Genomic DNA, 15,226 nt, shown 5'->3' on the forward strand with positions numbered 1-15,226 from the left:
GTCTTGTAGATCAGGTCCTGCCTTACTAACACAACTGCCACCCATTCTCCCTCATTAACATCATAGAGGCAGGTTTACAACATACAGGAAAATCACACAGTACCAGGAATCATGGCCTAGCCAAACTGATACACACATTTTTTGGGGGACATAATTCAAACCATGACAGTACCTTTGTTGAAAATTTTTGGGAAGCCAGACGGGCTTTCTATGTGGATTCTTTAATATTTTTTCTTCCCCTTTAATGAAGACATAAAACACCGGGAAAGTGGGCAGAAGTTAGCCACAGAGAGACAGCATGAGTCTGTCAAAAGAATCAGGTAATTCAGAGGCTGAATAATAAGTAAGCAAAGTCCCCTTAATAATCCAGAGCAGAACGTACTTATTTCACAGAACCATAGAGGAGGGCTAGGTACGCTGCAGGGAGAGCTTCAGAGCTAGAGTCTGCAGACTGACTCTGAAACTCAGTTTCCTTTCCTATAAAATGGGAATAATAGGAACTACCTCAGAGAGAGTTGTTATAAGAATTAAATAGTATACATCAAAACATAATTTAACCCATTGTGGTTGTTAGGTGCCATCTAGTTGGTTCCGACTCATAGCGACCCCTCGTACAACAGAAGGAAGCACAGCCCAGTTCTGCGCCATCCTCATGATTATTGTTATACTTTGGCCCATTGTTGCAGCCACTGTGTCAGTCCATCTCATTGAGGCTCTTCCTCTTTTTCTCTGACCCTCTACCAAACATGATGTCCTTCTCCAGGGACTGGGCCCTCCTGATAACATGTCCAAAGTATGTGAGACAAAGTCTTGCCATCCTTGCTTCTAAGGAACATTCTGGCTGTACTTCTTCCAAGACAAATTTGTTTGTTCTTTTGTCAGTCCACGGTATATTCAATATTCTTCGCCAACACCATAATTCAAAGGCGTCAATTCTCCTGTTTTTCTTATTCATTGCCCAGCTTTCACATGCATACAAGGCGATTGAAAATACCATAGCTTGGGTCAGGCTCACCTTAGTCCTTAAAGTGACATCTTTGCTTTTTAACACTTTGAAGAGGTCTTTTGCAGCGGATTTGCCCAGTGCAATCCGTTGTTTGATTTCTTGACTGCTGCTTCCATGGGTGTTGATTGTGGATCCAAGTAAAATGAAATCCTTGACAACTTCAGTCTTTTCTCCATTTATCATGATGTTGCTTATTGATCCAGTTGTGAGGATTTTTGTTTTCTTTATGTTGAGGTTTAATCCATCCCGATGGCTGTAGTCTTCGATCTTCATCAGTAAGTGCTTCAAGTCTCCTTCACTTTCAGCAAGCAGGATTGTGTCATCTGCATGGTGCACGTTGTTAATGAGTCTTCCGTCCATCCTGATGCCCCATTTTTCTTCATATAGTCCAACTTCTTGGATTATTAGATTAGCATACAGATTGAGTAAGTATGGAGAAAGGATACAACCCTGATGCACACCTTTCCTGACATTAAACCACTCAATATCCCCATGTTCTGTTCGATCAACTATCTCTTGATCTATGTACAGGTTCCTCATAAGCACAATTAAGTGTTCTGAAATTCCCATTCTTCACAATGTTACCCATAATTTGTTATGTCCACACAGTTGAATGCCTTAGCATAGTCAATTAAAACACAGGTAAACATCTTTCTGGTATTCTCTGCTTCAGCCAGGATCCATCTAATGTCAGCAATGATATCTCTTGTTCCACGTCTTCTTCTGAATCTGGCTTGAATTTCTGGCAGTTCCCTGTCCATGTACTGCTGCAACCACTTTTGAATGATCTTCAGCAAAATTTTATTTGTGTGTGATATTAATGATATTGCTTGATAATTTCTGCATTTGGTTGGATCACTTTTCTTTGCAATAGGCACAAATATGGATCTCTTCCAGTTGGTCTGCCAGGTAGCTGTCCTCCAAATTTCTTGGCATAGGCAAGTGAGCACTTCCAGTGCTGCATCTGTTTGTTGAAACAGTTGGTATTCTGTCAATTCCTGGAACCTTGTTTTTCGCCAGTGCCTTCAGTGAGACTTGGACTTCTTCCTTCAAGTACCATTGGTTCCTGATCATATGCTACCTCCTGAAAAGATTGAACGTTGACCAATTCTTTTTGGTACAGTGACTCTGTGTATTCCTTCCATCTTCTTTTGATGCTTCCTGTGTCATTCAGTATTTCGCCCAGTGAATCCTTCAGTATTGCAACTCAAGGCTTGAATTTTTTCCTCAGTTCTTTCAGCTTGAGAAATGCTGAGTGTGTTCTTTCCTTTTGGTTTTCTAACTCCAGGTCTTTGCACATTTCTTTATAATACTTTGTCTTCTCGAGCTACCCTTTGAAATCTTGTGTTCAGCTCTTTCACTTTATCATTTCTTCCTTTTACTTTAGCTACTCAACGTTCAAGAGCAAGTTTCAGGTCTCTTCTGCCATCCATTTTGGTCTTTTCTGTCTTTCCTGCCATTTTAATGACCTCTTGCTTTATTCATGTATGGTGTCCTTGATGTCATTCCACAACTCCTCTGGTTTTTGGTCATAAGTGTTCAGTGCATCAAATCTGTTTTTGACATGGTCTCTAAATTCAGTTGAGATATACTCAAGGTTGTATTTTGGCTCTCATGGACTTGGTTCTAATTTTCTTCAGCTTCAGCTTGAACGTGTATATGGGAGCAATAGATGGTCTGTTCCACAGTCGGCCCCTGGCCTTGTTCTGACTGATGATATTGAGTTTTTCAATAGTTTCTTTCCACAGATGTAGTTGATTTGTTTCCTGTATAGTCCATCTGGTGAGGTCCACATGTATAGTCACCGTTTATGTTGTTGAAAAAAGGTATTTGCAATGAAGAAGTCATTGGTCTTGCAAAAATTCTATCATGTCATCTCCAGCATCATTTCTATCACCAAAGCCATGTTTTCCAACTGCCGATCCTTCTTCTTTGTTTCCAACTTTCACATTCCAGTCACTAGTAATTATCAATGCATCCTGATTGCATGTTCAATCAATTTCAGACTGAGGAAGTTGGTAAAAATCTTCACTGTATTCAAATTTGGCTTTAGTGGTTGGTGTGTAAATTTGAATGGTAGTCATATTAACTGGTCTTCCTTGTAGGCATATGGATAGCATTCTGTCACTGACAGCATTGTACTTCAGGGTAGATGTTGAAATGTTTTTTCTGATGATGAGTGCTATGCCATTCCTCTTCAATTTGTCATTCTCAGCATAGTAGACCATGTGATTGTCTGATTCAGAATGGCCAATACCAGTCCATTTCAGCTCACTAATGGCTAGGATATTGATGTTTATGTGTTCCATTTCATTTGTGATGATTTCCAATTTTCCTAGATTCATACTTTGTACATTCCGTATTCGGATTATTAATGGATGTTTGCAGCTATTTCTTCTCATTTTAAGTCCTGCCATGTCAGTAAATGAAGGTCCCAAAAGTTTGACTGCACCCACGTCATTAAACATGTATTCTACTTTGGGGAGGTAGCTCATCTTCAGCACTATATCAGACAGTGTTCCACTGCTATTCATAAGGTTTTCACTGGCTAATTTTTTCAGAAGTAGTCTGCCAGGTCCTTCTTCCTAGTCTGTCTTAGTCTGGAAGCTCAGCTGAAACTCATCGACCACGGGTAACCTTGTTGATATTTGAATACTGGTGGCATAGGTTCCAGCATCGCAGCAACATGCAAGCTCCTGCAGTTCGACAAACTGACAGACGCATGGGGAAATTTAATCCATAAGGTACTAAATATGTATTAAAGAAACAAAATCTGTAAACTGCTAGAGCTGAATGGACTTTTGATCACATCTAGCCCATATGCCTTTTAATGTTGAGAAAATGGGGACCCGCTGTTTGCTTATACTGGTATGCTGAATAAAAGAACCTTAAATATGCTGTTGGGCATAGGAAATGCTTTTTTTTTGCTGAGCACTCTAAGTTTACACTGAGATATTGGTAATTTCCAGAGCCACCAAGTACAGGGTGATTTTGAAGGTTGTGCATTGCACAAGGCATCCCCCAAGGAGGTAAGTACATTGGAAATTTGGCCCACAGTCCATTTCCCAAGCTGGGTGCCTTTGGCACTGTGTCTGCCCAGAGATAGGCTTTTCTTAATTTGCCTGAAGGTACCATTTGATATGGTGAAGGCCTAGTCTTTATCCATGGGCTACTTGACGAGCTATTCCTAGCTTACAGCAGCTTTGCTCTTCTAGGATCCAGTTCCTTCGGCAGCTCAGTAAATGCCATTTCTGGAGGGCCAGTTACTTTTCTCTTTACCTTTTGGTTAGGGAGTGGGCAGTGGCTGCAGAAGGGAGATGGTCAATGTTGCCTTCTGTCTGCATCTTGAACCGTACTTTCATCACTGGAAGGAAAGGAAGTTGGTGGCAAACTGCTGCAAGGTGTTCCTCCTCTGGGGTTTTAGATAAGAAAGTTTTGGGACTCTTAGTGAATGATTACATTCTCCACTTTTCCTTTTTGAAGCTGGTATTCTGATGGCCTCTGTTATCCTGATGCAGAGATGTGTTATACCCACTTCCTGACTTTACCTCAGGTCGCTGTTAACCTGGCTGCTTCCTGGTCTCTTGTCTAACTCAGCTTAATAACACTAGGCCCTTGCAAGCTCTCTTTCACCTCCCCCAATGATTGCTGTAGGCTGGGCAGCAACCTTGTTCCATGAAAGAAAAAAATGCTGTCTTAAAATTAAATCAAGACACATTGCTTTCTTATTATATAGAATATTTGTAAGTATCTAAAGAGATATTTTAGGCTTCTTTAGACAGATTTTTATCGTGAATCATTTTTGTACATACCAAAAAGGAAAATAAAAGTGAAATAGGAGTCCCTGGGTGGCACAGATGCTTAAGCACTCGACTACGAGCCAAAAGGTTGGCAGTTTGAACCCACCCAGAGAAGTCTCGGGAGACAGACCGGGCAATTTGCTTCTGAAAGTTCACAGCCTTGAAAACACTATGGAGCAGTTCTACTCTGTGCACGTGGGGTCACCATGAGTTGGAATTGACTCAACTGCAACTGACAACGATACAAGTGAAATAAATTGGTTAAGACATTCCTAAATTTCTTCACATTCTTGGTCCATTTCTGCCAAATCATTTGTCAGTGTAGTTATTGATGTCTGTGTTTTTCCAGCAATGTTGCCTCTGTGCAGCTGTGAATGTCAGTGATGCAGCATATTTTAAAAGAATGCTTCATATTGTCTTTAAATGGGACTTTCTTCCAAGCCTCTGACTCCAGTTCTATGTGTTTGATGTACATGCACAAGCAGTAGCAGCTGTATCCTGCCTGGCACTTGGCCAACTCCAATTATAAGACATATCCCAATTTCAGAGATGGTAAAATATGAAAATATTTATGTGTTAGAATTGATGAACTATAGAGATTTGACTTATTCCATCATTACTTCCTATTTTGGGGGTTGTAAGGAAAACAAGCGTGAAGCCCCTTGCCTCTTCTTATTTGAGCCAAATTCTCTGGGTGGATGGTTTACCTGGAATGTTGTTGTTGTGTGCTGTCGAGTTGATTCCGACTCATAGCGACCCTATAAGACAGAGTACAAACTGCCTCATAGGGTTTCCGAGGCTGTAATCTTTACAGGAGCAGCTATCTACAGGTCTCCAGGTCTTTTCTTCCGCAGAGCTGCTGGTGGGTTCGAACTACCAACTTTTCGGTTAGCATCTGAGTGCTTAACCATTGCCACACCAAGGCTCCTTTTTGCCTGGGATATGACCCTGTAATGTGACCAGATAGGCCTCCTGTTGACATGGATAAATGATAGAAATAATCATGTATGCTTCCACACATTTACCTCTTTTTTTTTCCTGTCTCTTTTCTGATTTTCCTTTGAAGTTCTCTGAGGCCAAAGCTGGCTGCTAAGAAACATCAAAGGCAGTCTGCACCGAATGCCCCTCAGGGCCACCTCAGAAGCCTATCTCCCCCAACTGTGTGAGGCAGAATGGCCTCGGCCAAAGGTGCGCTCACCTCATTGCTGCTGCTGGTGACATTGCAGGTAGGAAACCATTAGTCCAGTGACACCAGGTCAGACTTGAGCTCCCAATCTTTGGCTTAAGTAACTCAGATTAACCTGAAAAGATGAAGGTCCTTTGTGTTTGCTTTCCAATACTATTTTACATATAAAAGGCATGAAAGGCAGACCTCATGCATGAGTGGTTTTTTGGAAACAGGAATTTAAATTGTTTATTATCATGACTATTTGGTGGAAAAACTTCATCACGTTTCATATATATTGGGAAAACTTTGTATTTAAAAGAATTGCATAGTAGATCTTTCTGGAAAGCAAACGATCAGACTCTCTTTTATCATGTGTTTTCATGTATTTAATTTGCTTATAGCATTGCATAAAATAATTGATAAGCATCAGTTCTTATGATCCATGCCATGGCTGGACGACTGAGCCTCTCTGACATACAGGGGCTGAGGGTAGATATATGACCCGAGAAACTTTTTAAGTCCAGGGTTTGTCAAAGTGTTGCTGTGTGGCAGTTAGCTGCCATCAAGTCGGCCTCTGACTCATGGTGCCCCCGTGTACAATGGGATTGGACCATTGTGACCCATAGGGTTTTCATTGACTGGTTTTTCAGACGTAGATTGCCAGGTCTTTCTTCCTAGTCTGTCTTAGTCTGGAAGCTCTGCTGAAACCTATTCTGCATCATAGCAACACACAAGCCTCTACTGACAGGCAGGTGGTGGCTGTCTTTGTGGTGTATTGTTCGAGAATTAAACCCAGGTCTCCTGCATAGAAGGCTAGAATTCTACCACTGAGCCACCCTTGTTAAAGTGTAGTGAAGCCTTAATGAGGATCACTTGAGAGAGACTCTGTTACAATGTGGTCATCCAGGCCCCACTCCATACCTACTCAGTCAGAACCCTTAGCAGTGTGGCCAGGAGTCTGGATTGTCAATAAGCACCTGAAGATGATTCTGAAGCACCTAAATTTTGAGAAGCTCTGTTGTTTTGTTTTGTTTTAATAATATTTTATTGAGTTTTTGGTGAAAGTTTACACAGCAGATTAGGTTCCCATTTGACAATTTCCACACAAATTGCTCAGTGACATTAGTTACATTTATCAAAATATGTCAACAATCTCTTTATTGTGTTCTGTTTGTTCCCTTTCCAGTACTCTAGTTTCCCTGCCCCCTTATCTTCTCATCTTTGCTTTTGAGAAATTGTTGACCTTTTGGTCTTATACTCATGGTTTTTAAGTAGGGCACCAATCTTAGGGGTAATATCCTTTATTTTGTGTGCCACTCTGCTATTTCACTAAAAGGTGATCTCAGGGAATAGGCTCGGTTCTACCTTTAAAGAGTGTCTCAGAGCAGTAGTATTAGGGGTCCTCTGTTCTCTACTGTTCCAGTTTGTCTGGCTTTTTTTAAATAACAATTTGAGTTCTGCCCCCTATTTTTTTCCCCACTCTATCCGGAACCAACTATTGAGCCCTGATCAGAACGGGCAGTGGTGGTAGCCAGACACCATCTAGTTCTTCTGGTCTCAGGGTATATGAGGTTGTGGCTCTTGTAGACTTGTTCTTCCTCTGTGCTTGTTTCATTCTTACTGTTTTGCTCCTGGTAAGTCGAGACCTGTAGTTGTGTCTTAGATGGCTGCTCGCAAGCTTTTAAGGCCCCAGGTGCCACTCACTTCACTAGGATGCAGATCATGATTTTTGTGAACTATGTTATGCCAGTTGTCTCATAAGACTATGGCCCTAAGCCTTCAAACCCAGAAAACCAATGTTGGAAGGTGTTTGGTTATGTCTGAGGACTATCCATATTTGTGTCTTTGATGACATGTACCTATAGATACTTCAGGAACTCTGGTGGTGCAGTGGTCAAAGCGCTTCGTTGCCAACCAAAAAATCAGTGGCTCTAACCCACTAGCTGCTCGGCAGGAGACAGATGTGGCAGTCTGCTTCTGCAAAGATTTACAGCCTTGGAAATCCTGTGGGGCAGCTCCACTCTGTCCCATAGGGTCATCATGAGTTGGAGTCAACTTGGCGGCAATAGGTTTGGTTTGGTATAAATACTTCTATCTGTTCTCACCTGTGTATGTATCTGTACCTACCCATATACCAAATTGCCTATACCCATCCATATGTGAGTAGCATTGTTTTAGATTATGCGAGGGCCACTTTAGGAAGTGCTGCCATTGGAAAAGCCCCATTTTATCTTCACACCCTGGAGCTTAATGTGCTCTGTACTACTGGAGAATATGGTAATGTTTGAGCTGCCATTTTATCTTCTTTCAAATCCCCGCTTTTTCATGCCTTTTTGCCCTTTTCTTATGAGATGTCCTCCATTAATTCAAACTATCAGTTCCTGAGTTATTGAGCCCCAATAATGTTATTTGCTGTTTCCTTTTCTTCCCTCTCTATTCTCTTTCCCTTTGACAAAATGCTAACCAATAAGTTTATTCATTTGTCAACAGCCATTGAGTGCCTGCTATGTTCATGGACTGGGCTAGGAATTTACAGAGCACAATCATAGGTGGCAAGTTTCCTGTTCTCTAGGAGTTTGGCAGTACTTCAAGAGCTCTCATGGGTGCTTTCAGTAGATTGTGAAGTAATTATAGCAGCTTGGCACAAAGGAAGAATGATTTAGTTGTTGGGAGCCTGCCTTCTCAAACTTCTTTATCGTTAAGATCTCTGCTTAAGGTTTATATATTGATACCTTCTCAAACTTCTTTATTTATCATTAAGATCTCTGCTTTAAGGTTTATATATTGATACAGCTGATTCAGGTACATTTTTGCAGAATAAAAGACCTGCCCCAGAGGTGTATTGAGGTCTCCACATCCAGCCAGACTGAAAACTGCTTTAAGTTTTTAATTGATGGCTTTTGCCATCATAAGGTCTTCTTGCTCACTTATACAATTTGCTTATTCCAGGATTCATAGCCTTTTCCTTGTACAATGAATGATTCCTATGTTTTAGAAGTTGGCCTCTGAGCTTTCTGGTGGCCAGAGTCAGAAATAAAACCTGATCGTTTCTTTGAATCACTTTGTACAAAAGGAGCTGATAACAACAGTTTCTCAAGGGAACTAAAACATATCCTGGTATTTAGGTCTAAAACAACTTTCTTTCTTGGGTCTTCATTTAGAGACCTCTACGAGATGTAGTGGTATCTCTGAAAATAAAGGCAATTTTTTTTTTAGCCTAAACAGTAAGAGCATTTATTATTTCACATTACAAAATGTCCAAAGGTAGGGCAGCTCTAGGGTTAGTTCATTAGTCAGCTCAACTCTAGCAACCTAGGATCTATTTTTAAGTTTGCCATCCTCAATAGGTTTGTGTGTGTGTGTGTGGTTTAGGTGAAGGTTTAGAGTAAATTAGTTTCTCATTAAACAATTAATACACATATTGTTTTGTGACATTGGTTGCCAACCCCACGATGTGTCAACACTCTCCACTTCTTGCCCTGGGTTCCGCATTTCCATTTGTCCAGCTTTCCAGTCCCCTTCTGCCTTCTCGTCCTTGCCCCTGAGCTGTTGTGCCCATTTAATCTCATATACATGGTTGAGCTATGTGTATTTATTGTTTGTTTTATGGGCCTGTCTAATCTTTGGCTGAAGGTTGAACCTCAGGAGTGACTTTAGTACTGAGTTAAAAGGATGTCTGAGGGCCATATTCTCAGTGTTTTCTCCAGTCTCTGTCAGACCAGTAAGTCTGGTCTTTTTTTGTGAGTTTGAATTTTGTCCTGCATTTTTCTCCAGCTCTGTCCAGGACCCTCTATTGTGATCCCTGTCAGAGCAGTCAGTGGTGGTAGCTGGGCACCATCTAGTTATGCTGGACTCAGTGTGGTGGTGGCTGTGGTGGTTGTGGTTCATTAGTCCTTTGGACTAATCTTTCCCTTGTGTCTTTGGTTTTCTTCATTCTCCCTTGCTCCAGACTGGGTAGGACCAGTGGAGTATCTTAAATGGCCTCTCACAAACTTTTAAGACCCCATACGCTACTCACCAAAGCAGGACATAGAACTTTCCTTATAAACTATGTTTTGCCAATTGAGCTAGATGTCCCGCAAGACTATGGTCCCCCCAGCCCTCAGCCCAGTCCCTCAGGGAGTTTGGATGCATCTGTGATGCTTCCATGACCTTGCCTTGATCAAGTTGTGCTGGCTTCCCCAGTATTGTGTACTGTCTTACCCTTCACCAAAGTTACCATTTATCTATCATTTGCTTAGTTTTTGTCCCTCCCCACCCCTCCCCTCCCTCGTAACCATCAAAGATTATTTCTTTCTGTGTGTAAACCTTTTTATAAGTTTTTATAATAGTAGTCTCATACAATATTTGTCCTTTTGTGATTGACTTATTTCACTCAGCATAATGCCCTCCAGATTCATCCGTGTTGTGAGGCGTTTCACAGGCTCACCATTGTTCTTTGTCGTTGCTTAGTATTCCATTGTGTGTATGTACTATAATTTGTTTATCCATTCATCTCTTGATGGGCATTTAGGCTGTTACCATCTTTTTTGCTATTGTGAATATGTGCAGTGAACATGGGTGTGCATTTGTCTATTCATGTGACAGCTCTTATTTCTCTAGAATATATTCCTAGGTGTGGGATTGCTGGATCGTATGGTATTTCTATTTCTAGCTTTTTAAGGAAGTGCCGTATCATTTTCCAAAATGGTTGTATCATTTTGCATTCCCACCAGCAGTGCATAAGAGTTTGAATCTCCCCACAACCTTTCCAACATTTGTTATTTTCAGATTTTTTTGATTCGTGCCAGTAATGTTTGGGTGAGATGGTATCTCATTGTAGTTTTGATTTGCATTTCTCTTCTGGTTAGTGACTGTGAACATTTCCTCTGTGTCTGTTAGTAAAGACAAAATTTTTGAGAGTAGAGTTGGAAGTTAGAAATTACCTATCTATTTCACACCCCTCATAATCTCTTGGGAGTCCTGGTGGCGCAGTGATTAAGAGCTTGGCTGCTAACCAAAGAAAGTCTGTAGTTCAAAGCCACCAGCCACCCCTTGGAAACCAAAATGGGGCAGTTCTACTCTGTCTTATAGTTTCACTAGGAGTTGGAATTGACTCATTGGCAATGGGTTTGGTTTTTGTGTTTGATCATCTCTTGATCTTGAGAATATATGCCATTTTATTTTGTTCAGCTGGAGTTTACTTGTATTTTCTCCATATCTGAGATTAAGTTTTTCTCTAGAAAATATAAGGCTAAAATTATTTAGGTGAGTTTTTTTTTTCCAAAAATAGACATGCCTTTGAAAAAATGTCATTTCAGTTGAATTAATTAGCTGCTAGCCTATTCATTGGGAAGGATGCATGTCTGTCTGTTATATTGAATTCCTATTAAACTAGAGCAATTTGTCTTTCCTATAGAATCAATATTTGTCACTGTGTGATTTTTAAACTTTCATCTGTAACAATGATGGTGTAGGTACAGGTAAAAATTAAGATGATTCCTATAATTTATATAATCATGTTCACTTACCTCCAGTTAGAAGGAATCCGACAGTCTCCAGTGTGAAAAATACTATTAAAACAAGTATCAGTGATGAGCCCTCACTAGGAAAACGATCTCTTGCCATTCTGAGTTCTGCAGCAGAAAGCTAATTCAGTGCTTCTCAAACTATATGTGGTTAAGGACCAGTTTGTTTTTATTTCCAATTTGTCAGAGACGGATTCTTTTGTGGAAAAAAAAAAGAAATACAATAAAAGTGATTTTGGACTTGGATTTTAGGCAATGACAAATTGCTATAGAAGTTTCTAAAAGCCCTAGTTTCTGTCCTTACTTTGTCCTGGACTAGTACTAGAGTCCGTGGACCTGCAATACTGAGCCTGCAGACCACACGTTGTGTAGAACCACTCTGATACCTGCTACATTATGGAATGGAAACATTTGTAGTTCATTATTTAGATCTGATTAAAACTAGTTAATTATGGATTCGTACTGAGGACAGGTTTTTCTCTCTGATATTTTCCTATCAGTTTGGTCTATCAGAATAGTTAATGAGATTAAAAATATCAATAGCAAATGCACAACACTATTTCTCAAGTAAACTTTTAAACTGAATTTTGGGTGAGGAGCAAAACATTGTAAATAATATAAAAGGAATACACATGTGGAGAAGAATGCTTCTGTTTAAATGGAATGAAATTGAAGAGAAGATGGATGGATAGATGGGTGGGTGGATGGATGGATGGATGGGTGAATAGAAGAGTAGAAGAATAAAAGGATAGATGGATGGTTGAATGCATAGATGGATGGACGGATGGAAGGAAGAGTAGAAAGATATAAGGCTAGATGGGTGGATGGATGGATGGGTGGGTAGATGGATGGACGGACTGTAAGATAATGCAGTGGTGTTTCTATAGGAAATGCCAATTGTTTATTTGCTTTCCAGACTGACCAGGGATTGATAACATTTCTATTTTCTGATTTGTTAAGCTAGGGTTGCTTCCCTGTAATATGCCTCTCTTCCTCACTGGAGACTCCCTTGTTTGCAGGTTGTGACTGTAAGCAGTGCACTGAGGGAAGGAAGTATTCTAATGCAATCATTTCACCCAACTTGGAAACCACTGGAGTCATGCGGGTGCCTCAAACCACCCCCGTGATGGACTGCACAGCTGCTTGCTATGACCTCTCCAGCTGTGACCTGGCCTGGTGGTTTGAGGGCCACTGCTACTTGTTGAGCTGCCCACACAAAGAGAACTGTAAGCCCAAGAAGATGGGCCTCATCAGGTCCTATCTCACCTACCCAGAGGCCCACCCAGCTGCTGGACTATGGGGAGATGATGCTGAACAGGGGTCTTCCCTTGGGGCTCTGGGGGGACTCACCTGAGAAGATCAGAAAGGACTTGCCCTTTCTAGGCAAAGATCAAGGAGGAGATGCCTGATTACTCAGATGACTATAGGGAGCTGGAACAGGACCTCTTCCAGCGCATCAGCAAGCAGGAGCCCAGGGGAAGTGCTGAGTACACCTATTGGGGCCTGCTGCCTGGCAGGCAGGGAGGCCTCAAACTCCTCTGTCAGAGAGAGCTCTGCAACATCAGCAGAGAAGCAGTGAGAGACTCTGAGCTCCATAACCTGGTGAAACTGAATGAGTTGGCGGGGACCCCTGCCCCAGAACCCTCTCCTGAGAGAAGGTTGTTGCTTCCATTGGTGACTACTCCATCTTCAGGAGAGGTATTAGAGAAAGAGGAGGCTTTTTCAGCTCTGAGAACAAACCAGCAGCAGCTCTGGAAAGGAGGTGGATTTGTTGATATGTGCTCGAGAGGCTGGGAGGGGCCGAGGAGGGCAGAAGGCAGGAGAGAGCTGTGTTAAGACGCTGGGCAATCATTTAGGCTGTAAGAGGAACACAGATAGGTGGCAGCAAGAAGGATGACTGAGACTTCCAGGAAAGATCTTAGTCCTCTGCTGTGCTTTCATGACTAGACTTAAAAACAACATTTTGCCTTCACAAGTCAGCCACCTAATGATGATTTGGCACTTCTCCTGGAGATGGCCTCTACCAGTGCAAAGGGGAATGAGGATTTTATAGAAGTCCCTGGAAACCTTGAAATCTACCATAAGTTTCTTCAAAATACAACAGGTACTTAGGTTGCCAGAAACTTACCAGTGACGTGATGAATCAGTGGGTAGGAGGAGAGATATACTAAGGAATGAAGGTAGACTTTATAGAATTTTCCATTAAAAAAAAAAACAGAAGAAAAAAGAATAGGAATCATGGGAGGATCAGAAGAAAAAAGAATAGGAATCATGGGAGGATTAGAGATACCAGCAGCAGGGGAGGAGGTTCAAGTGTTAATGGCAGAAGGTCAGGGACACAGAGGATGAGAACTGTGTTGTGAGGAGAGTGTAGTTAGTTGGAGAGTCCACAGGCTACTCATTTGGGAAATGGCCAGGACTTGAGGAGAGTATGTTGATCAGGGGAAGCTGAATGCAGCTGGAAATTAAATGACAAAAGGACAGGCCATGGGAGAGTCCATTGTATGTATTTCAAGATATAAGAAGACGAATCAGAATGTAAAGGGACATAAACCAATTAAGAATTTGTTACAGGAAAATAATTTCAAGATTTCAATGATTAGGTTAGAAGAAGTATAGAAAGCTGAATTTAATTGACATACATTATAACCTCAACATAAAACATTGCTTAAAAAAAAGACTAGAAGTTATTTTTAATGATGAGATTATCAGAGGGTTTTTGCTGCTTTTTATATTTTTCTGTACTTTTCAAAGTTTCTGTAATTATTTTTTATTTGTAATTGGATTAAAATGCATAAAAATCCCTTTTAATTGAAAAATAATCTGAAAATACTAAAGATTAACCATGCTCTTTACTCATCGTTAAATATTAATATAATTTACTCTCCTTCGTATTGCTAAGTCATTTACTTTCTAGCATCTATGAATGGGACTGTCAAATCAAGCTGTATTTAAAGTGTTTTGTCTCATTAGTTCTTTCATGTTGGTTATGCTACAAGACAATTTTCAAATTATGTCCAGATAGATGTGAAAGTTCTTTGCTATGTTATTGTTATCTTGCATTTTATTAAATAGCCATTGCTTTTGAAAATCTTGGTGTACTGTTTAGGGGTTAGGTAAGAGTATGACATTTACATTTTCAAAAGTTATTATAAGATATTACAGTAATAACAATTTGATTAGTCTGAGTATTTTCAAATGTTGAAATAAATTTTGACTAAGTGATAAAAAAAGATAGTTTTCAGAAAAAGGTAACACTGTAACTCATACAGATATAAAAATGAACATGTGTTAGATTTCATTCTATTTATTAATCAGTGAGGGAACTAGGCAGATGTTGTAAGATGTCCAAAAGAGAATCCAAAGAACAAATTCATATATCAGAAATATTGAAATGAATATGCAAATAGAGACAAAACTGGTTCTCCCAGGGAGGAGGGACAGGAACTCAATGGAACCCCTACCAGATAGGGCATAATCCGCATATCTAAGGGCAAGAATGAATGGTTAAGAACTCAGTTGCTAACCGAAAGGTTGGTGGTTCAAACACATTCAGTGGCTTCACAGGAGAAAGACCTGGAGATCTGCTTCTGTAAAAATTTCACCCACAACCAAACTCATTCCCTTCAAGTTGATTCCAACTCATAGTGACCCTATAGGACAGAGTAGAACTGCCCCATAGGGTTTCCAAGCAGTGGCTGGTGGATTCGAACTGCTGACCTTTTGGTTAGCAGCCAAGCTCTTA

General features: G+C 40.7%; 1 protein-coding gene across 1 annotated transcript in view; it reads left to right on the forward strand.

The window, feature by feature from the left end:
• The first annotated feature begins 5,924 nt into the window (after positions 1-5,924).
• KIAA0319 (KIAA0319 ortholog) overlaps positions 5,925-15,226 on the forward strand; it is a 110,054-nt gene continuing 100,752 nt past the window's right edge. The window contains 5 exon segments of the mRNA XM_023738345.1: positions 5,925-6,032; positions 12,501-12,750; positions 12,752-12,877; positions 12,879-13,200; positions 13,202-13,243. Of these exon segments, the coding sequence (XP_023594113.1) occupies positions 12,581-12,750; positions 12,752-12,877; positions 12,879-13,200; positions 13,202-13,243 (660 nt within the window). The 5' untranslated portion in view covers positions 5,925-6,032; positions 12,501-12,580.

Source organism: Trichechus manatus, unplaced genomic scaffold (genome assembly GCF_000243295.1).
Source record: "Trichechus manatus latirostris isolate Lorelei unplaced genomic scaffold, TriManLat1.0 scaffold00115, whole genome shotgun sequence".
Taxonomy (NCBI): Eukaryota; Metazoa; Chordata; class Mammalia; order Sirenia; family Trichechidae; genus Trichechus; species Trichechus manatus.